Source organism: Equus przewalskii, chromosome 19 (genome assembly GCF_037783145.1).
Source record: "Equus przewalskii isolate Varuska chromosome 19, EquPr2, whole genome shotgun sequence".
Classification (NCBI taxonomy): Eukaryota; Metazoa; Chordata; class Mammalia; order Perissodactyla; family Equidae; genus Equus; species Equus przewalskii.
Genome location: NC_091849.1, coordinates 53,565,709 through 53,586,894, shown reverse-complemented (window position 1 = coordinate 53,586,894; position 21,186 = coordinate 53,565,709). Strand labels below are relative to the sequence as shown.

The following is a 21,186-nucleotide window of genomic DNA, read 5'->3' as shown; positions in this document are numbered from 1 at the left end:
ATGCCTTTCTTCATCTCTTCAAACCCAGAAATCATCACTGTCTGAAGCTTGCTGTATGTTATTCCAATGGATACGTTTGTACTTTTACTATATATGTATGTGCTCCCAAACAACATAAATTATTACTTTGTAAATTTTAAAATTTATATGATAGCATCATACTGTTTATTTCTTCCTGGAACTTACTATTTTCACTTAACATTATATTGGTACATGTAGCTCTATGTTCTACCCATTTTTACTGTCTTGAAATAGCTAGGGTTTAATTCACTTTCTTACTGATTGACAATTAGGCTGTTTCCATTTTTTTTTTCCCATTTACACATATGCTACAGTGATATAGATGTCTCCTTGATGTCTCCCTGTGTATATAGGTATATTTTTCAGAGTGTACTCCTTGAAATAGAATCATAATCTTGTAGGATATGCTTTTTTCAACTTTACTATGCATTGTAAATTGCTCTTCAATTGAGTGTACCAGTGTATTATCTCTTTAGGAGCATGAATTTTCCTACATCCTCTTTAGCTTTTGTTGTTAACATATTTTTTGTGGATGTGAATAGTATTTTGCTTTAGTTTGTATTTTCCTGTTGTCAAGATTACTCTTATTTTCATATTGGACATCTAGGATTCCTCTTATTTGAGTTTCTTGTTCATAATCTTTACCTAATGTCTTATTGGATTATTTATATTTTTCTTATTGAGTGTAGGCTTTCTTTATATAGCTACAACACCAATCTTTGGTTAGAAATGTACATGGCAAATATTTTATTCCAGGTTAGGTTTTTCTTCTAACTTTATGATGTCTTTTGTTAGGAACATATAAATTTCTTCCTTCTTCAGTAAAAGACATCCTATACATTCTTCTAAGAGTTTTAAAGTTTTGCTTTATGCGTTTAGGTCTTTAATCCATCTGTACTTGGCTTGAGTATATTGTGTGATTAGGGGCACAATTTTATCTATATTTCCCCTGCCCCATATGACTACCAATTATCACAGCACATTTATTCAATAGTCCATCTCTTCCAACTCATTTATAATGCTACTTCTCTTATAACCAGTTCCCTTATATAGGTGAGTTTACTTCTAGGATCTTTATTCAGACCCCCTGTTGTAGTCTAAACATTTGTCAATATTGAATCTTTATAATTACTATACTTTTTAAAATAAAATTTGATATCTGGTAGTATAAACCTATTCCTTCTTATTTTTCTTCCTTAAAATTGTCTTGGCTAATTTGGGCCCATTTTTCTTCCATTTGAAATGTTTGATCAGCTTATCAAGTTCCACACCCACACTTAAACTCAAAACATCTGGGTTTTGATGGGAATCGCATTGAATATTTAGGTTAATTTGAGAAAAATCTATCATCTTTATGATATTGTCTTGCCATATGAATGGATTTCTTTTTCTATATATTTAGAAGTTTTTGTCCTTCGATTATAATTTTGTTTTATGCACCCTACACATGTCGTTGTGAATATCTTTAAAGATACATTTTTGAATTTCTTACTGCTAGAATCAGCGAATGGTATTTGATACTTAAAAGCTTAGTTTTGCTGAAATCTGTTATTATTTTAAATTATTTTTTATGTGGATTTTTTATTTAGATAATTTTCTCTAATGATATTGATAATTTTATTCCTTTCTCAATCTCACACCTTATTTTTCTTGTATTTTCTCCGAGTGTCTGTTACAGTGCTAAGCAGCAGTGCTGATGCAGGCATCCTTGAATTATTTCTGGCTTTATTCAAAGAGAATTCTTCTAACATTTTACCATAAGTTATTATGTTTGCTAAAGATTTTTGGTTCTATCATATTAAAAAAAGTCATTTATTTTGGAATAATGAATTGTTGTGGCATATTTGCAAGTAATGAATGAAGGTTGAAATTATCAAATGCTTCTTCTGCATCTATTTCAGCAGTATGGGTTGGTATGAGATGATAAAGCCCCAGCCTATGATAGTGGCACTGGATGTAGGGCAAATAGGTAGAATCTCGAGGATTTTATCATTAGTTTTGAAAGAGGATGGAAAGAAAATAGCTTGTGGAAGACGCTCATGGTTCTGATTTAGGATAGCTGGGTAAATGGTAGAGTCATTACTTGAGTAGGAAATAGAAAGAATAGCAATTTTTTAAGAGTAGATTTTGAGCTCACTTCAAGATTTGTTGAAACTGAGATGTATGTTGGCTGTTTAAAAGTTGATGTTACCAGGGGCTGGCCCCGTGGCCGAGTGGTTAAGTTTGCGCGCTCCGCTGCAGGCGTCCCAGTGTTTCGTTGGTTCGAATCCTGGGCGCGGACATGGCACTGCTCATCCGACCACGCTGAGGCAGCGTCCCACATACCACAACTAGAAGAACCCACAACGAGAAATATACAACTATGTACTGGGGGGCTTTGGGGAGAAAAAGGAAAAAATAAAATCTTTAAAAAAAAAAAAAAAAGTTGATGTTACCAGACTTTTGGGTATAATTATTGAAAAATGGACTTGAGTGAATGAGTTAAGTATGTTCTGGAGATAAAAATTTGTGATTCCGTTGTGTCAAAGTGATACTTAATGCCATAGGGAAGGATGATGTTTCCCAGTAAGAGTTTGGAGAATAAGAAAAGTTGAGGCTCTTGACTAAGCCCCAGGAACCTAAACACATAAAGGACAGTAGGAGGGACTCTTAGAGAACTCTGAAAATAAGTCACTCTCAGGGAGAGTGGTGTCAAGGAGGCATTAAGGAGGAAGTTTTGATAAAAAAGGCCACCTATAGGAGCCAAATGCAGGAAGGTTAAGAAAGATGAGCAGAAAGATTTGACTTAATTTGACAATTAGGAATCACTGGTACCCTTAACAGGCACGGTTTAAGTAGAGTGCTAGAGTCAGACATTGGATTGCAGTGGAATGGAGCTTCAGCAGGAGTTGAGGAAGTGGAGGAAGACAAATGAAGACCTCTCTTTCATGAAGCTTGGCGCTAAAGAAAAGGAGAGAAAGAAACATGCAAGTAAAAGAGTCAAAGGAAAAATGATCCTTTAAGAATTAATTGTAAGTTTCCCAGTTTTGGAATTGTCATATAGATAACACATAGGAGGCTAAACTTTAGTTAAATGTGATTGTGAGATAGTTACTGGATGTGGTGAAGAGCTGGTCAAGGTTGTATGACTGGATGGATTTATTCAAAATTGATTGTTCAGGTATATATTTGCCTGGTCTTTGGCTCTTCTTATTTATTTATTTATTTATTTATTTATTTATTGTACCTAAAAGCACGAGGTCATGCAAAAAGGAACACACATGAAGCAAATTCAAAGTGTGGACCCAATCCCTGTATAATAATGAGGTCCTTAAATAAGGGAAAAACCTTTAATAAATGTAAAACATAGGACAGAAATATTTTTAAAATTATTACTATAAAACATAAACATTTTGGCATCTGCCTTGTGGTCTAACAACCATATGCCAGTGATCAAATGGATCTCGAATTTGGAGAAAGAAAATCTAAATAAAAAAATGTAGCCTTGCTTATTTGGGATAAGATGTTGAGTCTATTTTGGTTATCATGATTCAGTAAAAGCTATTAAACCCACAGACTCTGCTAGTCTGAAATAGAGGAAGTCCTTGTCCCTGTTCTTGTTCCAACATTAAAATAAGAGGACAACCATATTCTAGATTCTGTTTATGCTGGCGAAGCTGAGTTCATCGGGTATGTTTCCAGTTTAAATGATATCTTTGCCAGGTGAAGTTGGTAATGATTAAAGAAATTTAAAAATATGTCTTTAATCCAGTGAGATGCTTTTCATGTATTAAGCTATCATTTGAAAATTACATTCATGATAAGATGGGTAAATTTTCTAAGATGCCAAATTTATTTTTATAGTTGAAGTTAGCCAAAATTGCCAACTTAAGTTGGGCTGCAACAAACAAGTTCAGGGTTCCCATGGAAACATGATTTCATTCCATCTATGAAAACCCATTTTGTTTTTTCTCCTTTATCATGGAACTTGAATCTCTGCTATGTTTTTCCTGTGATTCCTGCTCCAAGAAAAAGAAAACAGGTTTTCAATTAGACAAATATTCACATTTTGCCCATTAGGGTTTAATTCCAAGGGACATTTTCATTTAGGGAGAGAAACAATGGCCATAGCCTAAAATCTTTCCTATTTAGGTACTACTATGCATTTTTGTTATTTTCTTTTTGTATTTTTAAATACTTTGGTCGACCTCCAGTCACAGTTATTCCAAGTTATGTTAAAATTACTTCATACTTCGAATATCCTTATTATGTGGTGTCTAGCTGATTTAGAAATCTTCAGTGAAAGAGCTGTGACATTCTTCTTCATTTTAATTTTCTCCCCATGCCTACCCAAAGCCTGACACAAGTTGTTTATCAATAAATGCTTTTAAGTCAATAATGCAACAAATATTTCAATGTCTTCTGGGGGCTTGGCATCATTAAGGGCTCTGTGGAATGCCAAAGACGTATGTAAGATCCTTTCCTGTTTGTGATTAGGGATCTAGGGAGGGTAAGGAATGAAATGTAAGTGCTTTCTGCTAACTATTTACCTCTCATAAGCAAGAGCTTTACTATCATCTTTACAACATCTTTATCATCTTTACAACAGTCCCACAAGGGCTGTGGTATTATGCTAATTTTTCAGATGAAGAAATTGTGGCTAAGCCAGATGTGAGAACTTGCCCAGGCTAGTGATTGGTAGACCAAGGTTTGAATACCAGTCCTGCGTTGACAATACACTTAGCTAGTTGGAGAGACAGTTCTATACAGAAAACAATTAGCGGAGTAGTAGAAGTTATTGGTTGTGAGGAGTTCAGACAAGGAAAGTTTATGTGGATGAGAGGAATCATGGGTGATGTCATCGAAAGCACAATTTACTGTGTGATGAACTCTATACAGTATTTCTGATCAATGCTACATATTTGTATTTTATCCACTGGAATAAAATACCTTGGCTCTTAGACTTGTTTCTTAAATGTCTATGATTTGCTTTTTAAAAAAGCATGCTGCACAATGGCATAATTATACTTCTGTTTAAAAAAACCAAAAAAGAATACATGTAAATTGATTTTGCGATTATCATAAATTCACAGAATGTCAGACTGGTCGACACTTCTCTTTTTATAGAAAAGAAAAACAAGTCCCAGAGAGCAGTCCCAGCTGATTTTTTTCTTTCTCTCTTGCTTACATTCATCCGTAGCAGAATCAGGCCAGATATAGTCTTCCAACACCTGGTCTAATATTTTTTAAGCCACATAATGCTCTTGCTCATTGATTTGTAGAAGATAAGTACGCACAATTAATGAATAAAAATAATTCCAATAATTTTTGCACATGTATCCTTTGTTTTCTCGTGCTTCATTAAGCTATTATAGAGATACGTTACTGTGGAAACTACGCATTCACATCCTTGTACGAAGCGCTCTCAGAGATCACGGAGAACTTTAAGTACCTTGTTAAGTTAGGTGATAATGATGCTTTGTATCTGTCCTTTGCCTATTTTTTTTTGCCTTTTCCTTGGAGATATTTTGTTTCTTTGTCAATGACTCGAAATTTTAGTTTTTCCGTAGATCTTCTCTTGAATTCCATGTAAGTGCCATGCATTTTTATTTTCCATGATTATTTGTTTTCCTTGAAAGGGAAAAGTTACAAGTTCAGAAAGATAATCATAATCATTATTCTACTTAAAGTCTTTATCAGTGTATCATTAGTCTAGCAAATCTAGAATTTCTCTTATAAACTTAGAATGCCTTACAGGAGGAACAGTTATTGTATTTGTAGCAAAACTGTGCTAGAAAATCACTTATTAAGTGGGTCATATTCACTGTGGGAATATTATCATTTTAGAAGGGACTCTTTCCTAAAAACTGACATTAAATAACATATCAGGTTATCTCTCAACTGTGATCATAGAGCCATGATAATTCAAAATAGGAAAATAATGATTCAAACCTTTAAAAATGAACCTAAGTACAAAGTATGTATCAATTATATGAGGCCCAAAGGTACCATAAAACTTTTCCAGGAAACCCTTTAGCGTCTCATAGCTACAATTTGAATATAGGAAATATTAATGAAATGCTTAGCATTACTTTTATTTGCCCTCTTAGAATTAAGAATTATTTAGGAGTAAATTATTCAGGTTAGACGAAGTGTCTTAAACTCTCCAGGAAATTTGAACTGGTGCCATCTTTTTCTCCAGTGCCTGCTCAACAATTTCACAATCTTTGAAACTCATTGAACTTGGTTAGAAAAATCAGAAAAATCACTACACATATAGCATCATGCTTAGAATTGCTGATATAGGCATAAACATTCAATGAGTTTTGATAAAAGTGGTACAGATTGAGGTATTTTATCTATTAGGCAGCTTTAAATTAGTTTCATTTGAAAGGGCAACTTAATGCGAAGGGGGGCAACTTAATGAAGAAAAATAAGTAGTTTGAATTTTTAAGGAATGACCCAGTGAAATGGCATTTGTTTAAAAAGGGGGCTAATTGCATTAATTATGTATACCATGCATACATTTAAGCTCCATCCCCCTCCATTTGGTTGATTAGTCTAGAATAGAAAAGCTGCAAACCAGATGAGTGTTTACATTACTATCATGCATGCTCTGTTGGTATACTGCTGCTATTAGCGACACCTAGGAATTTTGTTTGTGACATATTTTTTAGTCCACCCTGGTCCTTAAAAAGGTTTAAAGTAAGAAAAAGACAGACAAACCAAACTGGGTTTACTATTCATCTTAGAAAAAATTTAGAATAGAAAATTTGTGTTCTGGATACAAATTCTTTGTTGATTATATGTGTTACAAATATTTTCTCCCTCTGTGTGGCTTGTACTTTTATTAGTTTTATCTTTTTTTCTTTGAACATTTAAGAAGCTAAAGCAAACACAACCACTATGCTACTATCACACCCAGTGAATTTTTTTAAATGGTGAATATCATCTAATATCTAGTCCATGTTCAGTTTTCTCTGATTGTCTCAAAAATATCTGTGTACAGTTTGTTGTTTGAATCAGGATCCCAACGAAGTCCACAACTGCGTTTAATTGATGTGTCTCTTAAGTCCCCTTACTTTTGTTTTCATGCCATTTATTTATTAATTGTATAATTTTTCACTTTTTAGATTTCACTGATTTCATCCTCTTGGTGTCATTTAACACATTCCCAAATGTCTTATAATTGGGTAGATAAAAAGACTTGAGTAGATTCTGATTTTACTTTTTATTGGCCAAAAATAATTCACAGATGGAAATGTGCTCATCCTATTATGTCATGTCAGGAGGAACATATGACTTATTCTACTTTAATGATGCTAAGGTAGATGAGTGGGTTCAGGTGTAGTCAAGCCTAATGCATCTGTCCTAATTTCCTCTCTAACCTTTTACCTAATAATATTAGCAGCACTTGCCTAGATCTTTGCCTAGATGTATTTCATTAGAGATTGCAAAATATGATTTTCTAATTCTATTATTCTTCTGGCATTTATTAATTGTTGCCTCATTAACTGTTTTATTACTCTGCAATATCATCCATGTAGAAAAAGTACAAACAAAGAAAGAGAATCAAGCATTTATCCTACTTTTTCTACATGGATGTACCCTGACATCTTAATTTGTATCCTGACAACCTTCAAAGGTGACCCATGGTGTTGTTGATATTTATCATTATGAACTCATAGGTTTAATAAATTGTTAATTTCAATCCGTTGTTATTATCATTTTTAATGACCTTATGGTTTCATCTTTAGCCAATAGGAGTCCCTCAACTTAGCTCTCAGGTGATTTTGATCTAATCCCAGTAGATTTTGAGACTTTCCTTGTTTTCAGAATGACAAGATTCCTCTATCTCGTGTACCCAGATCTGGAATCTGCTATTTTCCCCAAAAAGCCCTGGTTCCCTTTAATGAGAAATGGTATTTAGAAACCACAATTGGGGTACTAGAGTTGCTTATTGATAGTTTTGTTCATATCAACGTGAATTGCTCATTTCCACCCATTTCCTTTCACCCTAGCTCCTCTTTTGTCTGTGCCATTTATTTTGTATTTATTCTCCTGTATTGCTATTTAACTTTTCATTTGCTTACATTTTATTTTCTAAGTAGGCAAACAAGGCACATCTAGGTCTAGAACTCACACCTCATGACTTGTTAGCCAGCATCTTTTTTGGTGCATTGTGGATGAATTGGAAGATTAGGTAGCTGGAGAATTTTGACCTGTTAGATGTCAGCTTTCCCTTTGGGAATTTATGTCTTGAGTTTTTTTATACTTTATCGTCAAAATTAAAGCTGATTTAAGAGAAAAATAAAAATTAGGCAAATATGTGTTGTGTAAGAGGAATTTAGGAGTGAAAAAAAAGGGCTACATTTATAAGCACAGCTTAAAATTACCAACAGAATTGCATAGCCTGATTTCAGTGGATTTGCTGGCACAGGCAAATAAAATACAGTGTACTCCATGCTCCTTGGCTTTCTTTAACAGTCTTACTTCGATTGGTTACACAGACATGGATATTCTTTTATTGCTTGAATACTTAGGAGCTGCTGTGGCTGGATGGGATTTTAAACCTCTCCACCAAACTACAAACCGCCGAGTTACTGCAGTTCACTTTGTCTTGCCCGGCTTTAATGGGTGCGGCGGAATGTACTCTACAAACGAACCAAGAAAGCAGTCACCCACTCTGCAGTGTGAAAGCAAGCTCTGCAATGTGTAAAATAATGGCTTCTTTGAATCCATTAGCTATCTATAAAATGGTGATTTATAATTACCTGTCTGCCTACCATACTAGATTGTTGTTTAGAGAAATAGGATAACAAATGTCAATTATTTAGTTAACCACAAGTTGTTATACACAATCAAGGTGGCATTGATTAATTGCATATCTTGGGGGCGTGATTTGGCGTATGAAATTCCAGAAGTTATAACTAGAGTTCTGTTGTCTTCACGGTAACTCAAACAAACCAAACTCTGCATACACCCACATTTACATGAATTAATTCTTAATTCTTTTACTGGTTTGCCAGCATATTGCTCTTCTAAATTCTATCTGTCCCAATTGATGCTTCCTTCTACTACCTTAATGTCAGAAATATAGAACACAATAGATGTATGTGTGTGTGCATGAAAACACGGGGACCAGAATTCAGTCTCTCCACCTTTTCCTGTTTTACAATTTAGTTCAAAGACAGAGCCTATAAATAAGTATGCGTGTTAGTGTCTCAAGAGGGGACTACTTTTAGTCTTTAATTTTATTTGAAGGTTTTACAACTAAGCGTAGCAACCACATTTTGAGACGGCATTTTTCCTGACAGTCCCTCGTCTTGAAAGCTTTTATTACATTCCTGGTGGCTCTGCACGCTGATTTCCATGCCTTAACTGTGGACCCAGTGAAAGACATGTTAATTGCAAGGAGACAAGGAATTTGCTTTCATTTGTATCCACTGTTCTTAGAAATTATTCTCAAGTATTTATGTTGGTTTTAATAAAATATAAGTGACAATGACAGTGGAATATGATACAACACATAAGGAAATGGAAGACACGAAAAATAAAAGAGAATAATAATCAATCAATTGATCTCTCTCCTGCTTTCTCTGAGAATCAATGATTGTTAAATTCTACAGAGCTCTTTGATTTTGACAGTGGGATGATCTTAGTGTGCAAACCTGATTGTCATGCACCCCTGGTTAAAATCCTCCATTGGATTCACTTTGCGGTTTGGGGAGAACTGCTCTCAGTTTAACACACTACATGGGGTCTTTGCTACTTCGCTTTAGCGCCTTCCATCCTCCTCCTGTTCCCACACTCATGCTTCGCTGACCTTCCCTCTGTTCCTAGAACCCACCCAGCTCTCTCCATCTGCAGAAGGGAAAGTTTGTCCTCAGTTCCGGGCAAGGATGGCTCTTCACGTTACTCAAGTGTCAGCTTCAAGGGCACCTTTTCAGAGGCCTTCTCTGGCCTCCAAATCTGAAGGAGCCCTTCCTCTCCTCCTGGTCCCGAGTTATACATGACTGTTTGCATTTCTTTATAGCACTTGCCACTATGAAATTATCTCACTCATTTATTTATTTAGTCCCTGGAACATAAACCAAGTGACAGCAGATTCCTTATCTAATTTTGGTCACTTCTGAATTCCCAGCACCTAAAAGATTATCTGTCACATAATAGGCATTTGATAAATATTTGTTGTTGAATGAATAAAGTGGACAGAGTTCTGGAGTGAGAGAACCTGAAGATAAGTTTTGGGTCTGTTTATTACAGTGCATGTGATAGGCAAGCCATATTACCTAAGTAAGCCTTATTTTCCTCCAGGCTTCTTAAGATTGAATGAAATAGTGTGTCTCAAGCATTGTAAACTATAAATTTTCATTATCATAATAATCCTGTGAGGTCAGAGAATATGGGTCATTATTTTTGTAGTTGAAAGGAAAATTACAGATCACCAGTTTTACCTTTTTTTCTTTGAACATTACAACACTGTAAGAAAGATAAATTATAGTTAGTGGTAGTGTTAAATCTATAACCTGGATTGCCTGGTGTATATGTAGCCTAGTGTATATTCCACATTAACAGGTGAGCTCAGTTTAAATTCCTATGTTCCTACATTCTGTCAAAAGTAATTTCCTCTTTTCCCATTATCCATTAAGAACTATGTATATAGCATTAAAAGGTTAACTTTTCCAAAACAGAATTGTCTATGTTGAAAGTGGCATATATTCCTGTATTCCTTAGAGGCCCATTTACTAGCACTGAGGCAGACAACTATGGATTTTATGCTGCATCAGCATTACCTGGGAGCTTGTTAGAAATGAGGACTCTTAGACCATAAACCAAACCTACTGAATCAAAATCTGCATTTTAAAGACCATATGTGACAAACCCTCAGCTAACATCGTACTCAATGGTGAAAAACTGAAAGCCATCCCTCTAAGAACAAGAACAAGGCCACTATGCCCACTTTTGCCGCTCTTTTTAAACATAGTATTAGAAGTCCTAGCTAGAGCAATCAGGCAAGGGAAAGAAATAAGAGGGATCCAGACTGGAAAGGAAGAAGTAAAACTGTCTCTATTTGCAGATGGCATGATTTTATATATAGAAAAATCCTAAAGAATCTGTCAAAAATATTAGAAATAATAAACAAATACAGTAAAGTTGCTAGGTACAACATCAACATACAAAAATCGGTTGCATTTCTATACACTAACAACAAAATAGCAGAAAGAGAATACAATTAAGAATGCAATCTCATTTACAATTGCAACAAACAGAATAAAATACATAGGAATAAGTTTAACCAAAAAGGTGAAAGACCTGCATGCTTAAAACTATAAAACATTGTTGAAAGAAATTGAGGAAGAGACAAATAAATGGAAAGATATTCTGTGCTCTTAGATTGGGAGAATTAACATAGTTAAAGCAGTCTACAAATTCAATGCAATCCTTATCAAGGTCCCAATGACACCCTTCACAGAAATAGAGCAAAGACTCCTAAAATTTATATGGAACAGTAAAAGATCCTGAATAGCCAGAGAGATCCTGAGAAAAAAGAACAAAGCTGGAGGTACCACACTTCCTGATTTCAAAATATACTATAACGCTATAGTAATCAAAACAGCATAGTACTGGCATAAAAGCAGATACAGAGATCAATGGAACAGAATTGAGAGCCCAGAAATAAACTAACACATCTATGGGCAGCTAATTTTTGACAAAGGAGCCAAGAACATACAATGGAGAAAGAAAAGTATCTTCAATAAATGGTGTTGGGAAAACTGGACAGTCACATGCAAAAGAATGAAAGTAGACCATTATCTTCCACCATTCACAAAAATTAATTAAAAATGAATGAAAGACTTGAATGTAACATTGGAAACCATAAAACTTCTAAGAGAAAACATAGGCAGTACACTCTTCATCGGTCTTAGCAGCATCTTTGTGAATATCATGTCTCACCATGCAAGGGAAACAAAAGAAAAAATAAACAAATGGGACTACATCAAGTAGTCTATAGCAGACTACAGCTGCACAGCAAAGGAAAGCATCAAAAAAATGAAGAGACGACAAGTGGGAAAAGATATTTGCAAATCATATATCTGATAAGGAGTTAATATCCAAAATATATAAAGAGCTCATATAACTCGACAACAAAAAAAACAAACCTAATTAAAAAATGGGCAAAGGATCTGAACAGATATTTTTCCAAAGAAGATATGCAGATGGCCAAAAGACACATGAAAAGATGTTCAACATCACTAATTATTAGGGAAATGCAAATGAAAACTACAGTGAGATGCTACCTCCTGCCTGTAAGAATGGCTATTATTAAAAAGACAAGAAATAAGAAGTGTTGGAGAGGATATGGAGAAAAGGGAACCTCACACACTTCTAATGGGAATGTAAAGTGGTGCAGACACTATGGAAAACAGTATGGAGATTCCTCAAAAAATTAAGAATAGATCTACCATATGATCCAGCTGTTCCACTCCTGGGTATTTATCCAAAGAACACAAAAACAAATATCAAAAAGATATTTGTACCTCTATGTTCACTGCAGCATTTTCACAATAGCCAAGACTTGCAAACAACCTAAGTGCCCATCAGTGGATGCATGGATAAAAAAGATGTGGTATATATACACAGTGGAATACTGCTTAGCCATAAAAATGGTGAAATCTTGCCATTTGTGACAACACAGAGGGACCTTGAGGGTATTATGCTATGCGAAATAAGTCAGACAGAGAAAGCCAAATACTAAATGATGTCACTCACAAGTGGATAAATACAACAATGAAAAAACATATTGATAGAGATTAGATTGGTGGTTGCCACAGGGGAAGGGGGAAGGCAGGAGGGCGAAAGGGGTAATAGGACACGTGCACAGTGATGAATGGTGATTAGTCTTTGAGTGGTGAACATGACGTAGTCTATACAGAAACCAAAACATAATGACATACACCTGAAATTTATATAATGTTATAAACCAATGTTACCTATGTATTAAAAAAAGCTTCAATAAAGGGAAAAAAAGAATCTGCATCTTACCAAGAGCTCTAAGTGATTTGTATACATGTTAACATTTGAGAAACGAAGATACTAAACATCTGTTGCTACTCTTTGAGTAGCAAACTTTTAGACATTTTTGCTTGTAGAGATTCTCTGAGTTATATTTTTCTATTTGGGGTTGCTAACTTACTTCACTGCTTTGGTGAATAGGACCCATAGGAGTATTTTTTTTTCTTATCATTTTTCATTGCTTATACCAGAATTTCTAGGACTTTGGTGTACATTAGCATATGGGAATTGTTTTTTTAAATGTTTGGTCTCTTGCCCTACAATCTAAAGCTATTAGGTAGGGCCAGGGCATCCATATGTTTAACAAGTTCCCCAGGTGATGGAAGCAAATGCTAAATCTTGATATGCCTCAGTTTATATGCATTGTCTATACGCATATGTACAATGAAATAGCTGTAAAACATATTTATAAGCATACCACTTATGTTTCCACGTTTCAATTATGTTTCAAAATAACATGGCAGTAGCATGTATTTAATGCTTGTTTCATATTGTCTACTTTAATGGTTGTCAATCAAGGATATAATGAAATTAGACTGCTAACTTTAGCCCAAGAATTCTGAAGAAATTAGGTACTACATGGAAATAATGAGGAGTTTTTGGCAGAGGAGCAGAAGAATTTAATTTTGAGGTTTTTGGGAAGGAAGTTAGTGAACATTCATTAGTACACATTGTTGCCATAAACAGCACATCCTGGTGATGACTCACCAGGAACGCTTCTCGCTAACTTTTCTGACCTTCAAGCTCTTTGTCCAGAGGGGCCAGCCTAAGTTGAAAAATGGCAGTGATGATGTCGGAATGATTTTGTTTTTCATTAAGGTATAATTTGTATACAACAAATCATGCAGTTGTTAAGCCTTCCTTTTAACAGCCTTAGACAAATTTTTATGCCTGAATATCATCACTGCAAATGTAGGATATTTTTATCATCAGCAAGATTGTTTGCGCCCCTTTCCAGTTGGCTCCTCCCATCAAAGGCAAATGTTTCCTGACTTCTAACACCAGAGATTACTTTTGTGTTTTGGGACTTCGTGTAACGGGAATCATACTTTGTGTATTCTTTTGTGTTTGGCTTCTTTCGTTAAGTAGAACGTACTTAAAATTTATTCATGTTGTTGGGTGTAGCAGTAGTTCATTATTTTTTGTTGCTATGCATGATTCCATTATGTGAATATACCACGCAACTTGTTTATCCATTCTCCTGTCAATAGTGTTTGAATTATTTTTAGTTTGGGATTATTATGAATAAAACTACTATAAATATCGTGCGAGTCTTTTTGTGGGCTCACATTTTCACTTCTCTGGGTTAACATACCTAGCTGAAGAATTGCTGGTCATAGTTTATCTTTTAAGAACTGAACCTAACAGTTCTCTAAAGTGGCTATATCATTTTTCATTCTCAGCAGCAATGTATATGTTCCAGTTTTTCCACGTGGCCTTATAAATATTTGGTATTGTCATTCTTTTAATTTCAGCCATTTTAGAGGGTATGAATGATATCTTGTTCAAATATACATTTCTCTAATGACTAATGATGAGTACCATGTAATATGCTTATTGGCCATTTCTGTATCTTATGTAATGTGTCTGTTCAGGACTTGGATTGTTTTCCTTTTTGCTATGATTTGTAAGAGTTTTTAAAAATTATGTAGGTTCTGGATATGAGTCATTTTTCATAAGTATTTTATTCTGAATATTGGCTTGCATTCTTAATGTGTCTTTTGAGGAAGAGAATGTTTAATTTTGGTGAAGTCTAACGTATCCTTGTATCCTTTTGTTTTTTTGTGAGGAAGATTGTCCCTGAGCTAACATCTGTTGCCAATCTTCCTCTTTTTGCTTGAGAAACATTGTCCCTGAGCTAACATCTGTTGCCAATCCTCCTCTTTTTGCTTGAGGAAGATTGTCCCTGAGCTAGCATCTGTGCCAGTTTTCCTCTATTTTGTATGTGGGACGCTGCCACAGCATGGCTTGATGAGTGGTACATGGGTGCACACCTGGTATCCAAACCCACATGCCCCAGGCCGTGAAGAAGAGCCCATGAACTCAACCACTGCGTCACTGGGCCCGACCCTAAAGTATCCATTTTTAAAATTGCTAGTGGTTTTTGTATCCTACAAAAATTTGCCTTATCTCTAGGTCGAGAATATACTCTCCTATGTCTTTTTCTAGAAGCCTTATAGTTTTAGCTTTAACATTTAGATCTATGCTTCATCTAATTTTTGTATATTGAATGACATGGGGTCAAGGTTCATTTTATTCTGTTTATCCAGTTGATTCAGCACTACTTATTGAAAAGACTTTCCTATTCAATTACCTTCACATTTTAATCGAAAATCAGTTGACCATGTAAGTGTGGATCTATTTTTGAACTCTATTGTGTTCCATTGTATACATTTATCCCTACACCAATAACATATTTTCTTGATTATTGTAGCTTTTTAGTAAGTCAAAATCAGATAGTGTAGATTCTTCAAATTAGTTATTCTTAATGAAGATTGTTCGTTATTCAAGAGTGTTCTTCCTTTAAGATTGTTCTAATTCAAAATCATTTGCATTTTATATAAATTTTAGAATAAGTTTGTCAGTTTCTTTAAAAACTGGTTTGGCTGGGATTGTGTTGAAGCTATAGGTCAATTTGAGGAGGATGGATATATAACTGATACTGAGTCTTTCAATCCATGAATATAGATCTCTCTTTTTATTTGCTTTCTTTAATTTCTCTCAACAATGTATTTTACGTTTTAGTCTAGAGGTATTTGACATTTTTCATTAGCTTTATTTCTAGGTTTATGATGTTTTTGATATTATTGAATATAATATTACAATTTCCCCCCAATTTTGTTGCTAGTATATAGATGCACTTTAAAAAATAACTATTAACCTTGTGTCTTATGACCTTGCTAAATTCACTTGCTGGTTCTGCTGGTATTTTGGTAGATTTCAAAAAAATTTTTTTACATAGATAATCATGTTGTCTGTAAATGAGCACAGTTTTATTTCTTTCTTTATGGCCTTTGTGTCTTTTATTTTTCATTTTGAATATAGTGCTAGCTAGGACTCCCTGTACATTTTTTAACAGAAGTGATGTGACAGTATATCCTTAACTTCTTAGTGATTTTGGGGAGAAAGCATTCAGTCTTTCACCATTCAATATGATGGTAGCCGTAGATTTTTCGTAGATGACGTTCATCAGGTTCCCTTCTATTCTTAGTTCACTGAGAGTTTTTATCATGAATGGGTGTTTAATTTTGTTAAATGCCTTAGCTACGTAAATTGAGATGTTCGTGTGATGTTTCTTAGTATAGTAAATTATAACAGTTGAGTTTTGAATGTTAAACCAATCTTGCAACTCTGGGATAAATGTCACTTGATCATGACCTTTTTTATATACTGCTGGATTTGACTTGGAAATATTTCATTATGGATTTTTACATTCTTGTTCATGAAGGGTTATGAACTATAGTGTTCTTATCTTGTAGTATCTTTGTCTAGTTTTCTATTAGGATTGTGTTGACCTCATACCAAAAGTTGGGGAGAGTTCATTCCTCCTCTATTTTCGCTTAATTTCATTTCATGAAAGAGTTTGATTAGTATTATTTTTTTCCTTAAATGTTTGGTAGAAATTACTGGTGAAACTATCTGTATCTAGACTTTTCTTTTTGGGAAAACTTTTGGTTAAAAATTCAATATCTTTAATAGGTAATTTCAATTTAGACCAGTTTCAAAAAGCAGTTTATCCTAGGACTTTGTCCATTTCACCTTTTGATGTCAGTAGGATCTGCAGTGGCATCCCCTACTTCAATATTGACAGAGGAAATTTATGTTTTCTGTCTTACTGATTATTCTTGCTAGGATTTATATTCATTTGTTCTAAGAATTAACTCATTCTTTTAATTGTTTTTCAAGTTTCTATTTCACTGATTATTACTTTCTTTCTTTTACTTTTTTGGGTTTAATTTGTTGTACTTTCTCTAGCTTCTTAGGTCAAAGCTTAGATATTGATTTTTTCTTTTTCTCTAATACATGCTTTTGAAGCTAAACTTTCTCTCTAAGCAGTGCTTTAGCTGCATCATAAAATTTTGACTTTTTAGGGGCTGGCCCCGTGGCCGAGTGGTTAAGTTCTCACGCTCCACTGCAGGTGGCCCAGTGTTTCCTTGGTTCGAATCCTGGGCGCGGACATGGCTCTGCTCATCAAACCACACTGAGGCAGCGTCCCACATGCCACAACTAGAAGGACCCACAGTGAAGAATATATAACTATGTACTGGGGGGCTTTGAGGAGAAAAAGGAAAACAAATCTTTAAAAAAAAAACTTTGATTTTTTTAAAAAAATTATTGATCAGTGTGAAATATTTTTAAAGTTCCCCTTGGATTTCTTTCTTTTTAACTCCTGTATTGTTTAGAAGTAGGTTGCTTAATTTCCAACTATTATGGGATTTTTTTTCACATTTAATACCATTTAGGTCAAAGAAGATAATCTGTGTAATTTCATTTCTTTGGAATTTGAGGCTTGTTTTTTCTCCACCATATGGTCTATTTTGGTTACTCTTTCATATGCAGAACGAAAGAATGTATATTATGCTGTTGTTAGGCAGAGTGTTCTATAAATGTCAACTATGTGAAGTTGGTTGATAATGTTTTTCAAAACTTCTGTATCATTACTAGTTTATTTTCTAATTAAATAATTACTGAAAACTGGATGTTAAAATCTCACATTGTGATTTGAATTTATCTATTTCTCTTTTTAGTTTTTTTCCCCTTTATTGTCCCTGTATTCTGAAGCTTTATTAGGTGTCTACACATTGAGGATTTTTATATCTTTTTGATCCATTGCCCATTTTATTACTATGAAATTTTCATCTAAGATTCTTATTATGTCTCTTTTCTCTGGCTAGTTTTAAGAATTTTCTCTTTTATTTTGATTTTCAACTGATGGAGTATGATGTACCAAGGTGTGACTGACTTTGTATCTTGCTTAGGGCATATGGAACTTCTTTGATCTGATTTTGGTAGCTTTTGTCAATTTGGAAAATTCTTGGCCATTGTATTTTCAAATATTTCTTCATTCACTTTCTCCTTTCCATTTGAAGAATAAATTATTTGTGTGTAAAATCAATCTCACTTGATATTGTCTCATAGATTTCAGATGCTCTCTTCCTTTTATCATTCTCCCTCACCCCTCTTTGGATTTCATTTTGGATAATTTCTATTGACTTATCTTCAAGTTTACTGATGTTTTCCTCTGATGGATGCAAGTAATCCCATTGCATAAATTCTTTTTTGATATATTTTCATTCAAGTGTTTCAGTTTGTATCTTTTTTAGTTTCCATCTCTCTTCTGGAATTTCCCATGCTTTTGCACATTGTTGTCCATCTTATTCATTAGATCCTTTATCATATTTCTCAGGGCCATTTTACAAACTCTGTTTGATATTTCTGATATTTAGATCATCTCTGGATTTTGCTTATACTGAGTGTTTTTCTCCTGATCAGAAATTACATTTTCTTACTTCTCATATCTTGGGAGAACTTTGGGAGATTTCTTGTAGCTTGTCAGTATGGTTTTCAGCTTTTTGTATTTCTGAGGTCTATTTTTCCCTCTTGTCCTTCTTTTGGCTTTTTGCTTTTTGAGATATCTCTCTTCACTGTAGTGAGGGACTGGAGTGCCTTGGAGCGACTTCCCTCCATTCTGTTTCTTCTCCCTGAGCCTTCAGCAAGCCAATGCTTTGTATTTGAGGAATTTCCTGGGTACCTGAATGGCTTGGGTGGGGGGAAATCTCTCTAGGCTGTTCTATATCTATACTGCTCTCAACTTTCTCTGTATTATTTATCTACTCCATACACTCAGTTAAGTGCATGGGTCGGGGCATACTCGCTCTGTAGCTGGGGCCCGTCAGGATTCTAAATCTGTCACACCAGCCTCAACTGATTTCTTCCATGTTGTGGCAAATTCCTACTCTGCTAGAGATGAAAGCAGCCCTGAATCTCTTCTATCTTATAAAGGATTAATAACTCTTGGAATTTATTTCATTTTTCCTTTAAATCCTTTCTTTTCTGCTGGATTTAAAAAGACTAAAGTTTTATAGTTTATCTGTCATGTTCTTATTGTTGAGAGTGATAGTTGCTTGTAACTTTCCATATTCTAACCAGCAGTGAAGTCCTTGGACTAAATTAGAAGACATTAAAGTCATATAACTGAGTGGTTATGAATCAAATAAAATAGATCTTAATGTTTATAATTATACCCCATTAAAAAAATTAAATCCTATCATTAAGTTTTATCATATAAATATTTTTACTAGAGACCCTCTGAGTGTTTCTTAAATACAAATCATTATTTAAAAGGAGAATGTTGACAACCATTGAGAAAATGAAAATAATCTGACAAGGCTCTACAAGATATGCTAAAAGGAAGAATTCTAGTAATTATTTTGGGCAAAGCCCGAAGTTTTAGAAAATTTCATACTTTTCCAAGATAATTATGAATTAAAAGACTTATCATGGTCTTTATCAGCTCCTACTCATTGTCCTCTTGTGTTAATATATTTAAAATGTGGCTGTTTTAGACACATAAGTGAATTCTAAGGATAGTAAAAATTAAGTATACTCCAACTGGGTATTACAATTTGAAAATTTAAACTTATAATGGCTGGCTATTTGTCTTTATTTTTCTAATATATTTAACTTTCCTTTTTTTCTTTTTTCTTTTTAGGAATCCTAAGACCAAAATAGTAGATTGAAAACAGAAACATGGCTCACCATATTACATTTCTTTGGATAGTTTTGGTCCTGCTTCTTCAGAATTCTGTATTAGCTGAAGATGGGGAAGTAAGATCAAGTAAGAACTATCAGCATTGCCCCTTTTTGTTATCAACAAGTTGATTGTGGAAATCAAATTAGGGAAGCTCAAGCAGTGGTTTTAAGAATCTTATTTGATTTTCTTTGATGCTGTAATTCCCTAAAATAAATGAATTGCTATGTTACACATTAACGGAGAGGAAAAGCTTCCATCAGAGGTAATTTTGAGAAAACTCTCTGGTAATTGTTTATTCTATTAATCAGTCTTTGGAATAAACAGTCTGGTATTAAGTTCATGTGCAGCCATTCATGAGCCTCATGATATGGAGATAAAGAAAGTATCTACCTCATAGGATAGTTATCAGGATATAGGATGGTTATCGGGACCATCCTATGATGTTATCTCATAGAGATAATGAGACAATTCATGTAAATGAGATAATGCATGTACATGGCCTAGCACAGGGACATCTCAGTAAATTTAACTATTATTCTGATTGCCTGTATAAAAGCTTGCAGTAGAGAAGGGGGTGATATTAACTGTAGTTCTAACAGGCCATCATTTACAGATATCATACTTTTTAAAAAAGTTTGCTTATAGTCATATTTTAAAACTCATTAACTAAACACCCTACTATAAATTAATTAAGGCTTCTATAACAGTTAAATCTGATGGTTTGACAACTTGACTCAACTTGGCTTAAAATTTATTAAAACCATAATATTTAATGTTTGCATAACCCTTTTATAGTTTAATCCACCCAAATAATTTACAAGGTAAATACTCTTTTCTCTGTTTTTTGAGTGGCGAAAAAAGATTCACAAAATTTAAGGGGCTAACCTAGTGTCATACAGCTGGTTAGAGCTGTAACTAGTATTTGAACTATGCTTTTGATCTTCCTTCAGTTCATTCCTTTTCTATGACACTGGTGACTCATCTCTCTAAGGAGGAGGTCTCTTGGAATGGTATTTGGTGTGGGGTTTATAAATGGCAATAGTTGCTTTTGTACCCATGTTCTTGTCTAACCTTGAGTTATGAAATATATGCTCTGTGGCTCTGGAAAGGGGTAGGAAGGGCCAAGAATAACCTTGTAAGAGTTTATAACCAGTGAATCGAGCGGCAAACAAACACTAGCGGGTCTAGACAATAGTAAGTCTCATAGTATTTAGGAATAGCAACATTGAGGAGTGTTGCAAACACAACTTCCCTGTCCTTTTGTCTCTCCCACAAAAACCCCATAAAGGCATAACCCGTAATCCCAGTCCACCTTCCAAAAATAACAGAAGAACTGCGTTCCCATGGGTTAGAAA

The 21,186-nt window shown here is 34.4% G+C and overlaps 1 protein-coding gene across 1 annotated transcript in view; it reads left to right on the top strand.

Moving 5' to 3' along the window:
* COL21A1 (collagen type XXI alpha 1 chain) overlaps window positions 1-21,186 on the top strand; it is a 174,389-nt gene that overhangs the window by 36,131 nt on the left and 117,072 nt on the right. Inside the window, exon 2 of the mRNA XM_070584816.1 lies at window positions 19,790-19,915. Within this exon, the coding sequence (XP_070440917.1) occupies window positions 19,828-19,915 (88 nt within the window). The 5' untranslated portion in view covers window positions 19,790-19,827. The remainder of the gene's footprint in view (window positions 1-19,789; window positions 19,916-21,186) is intronic.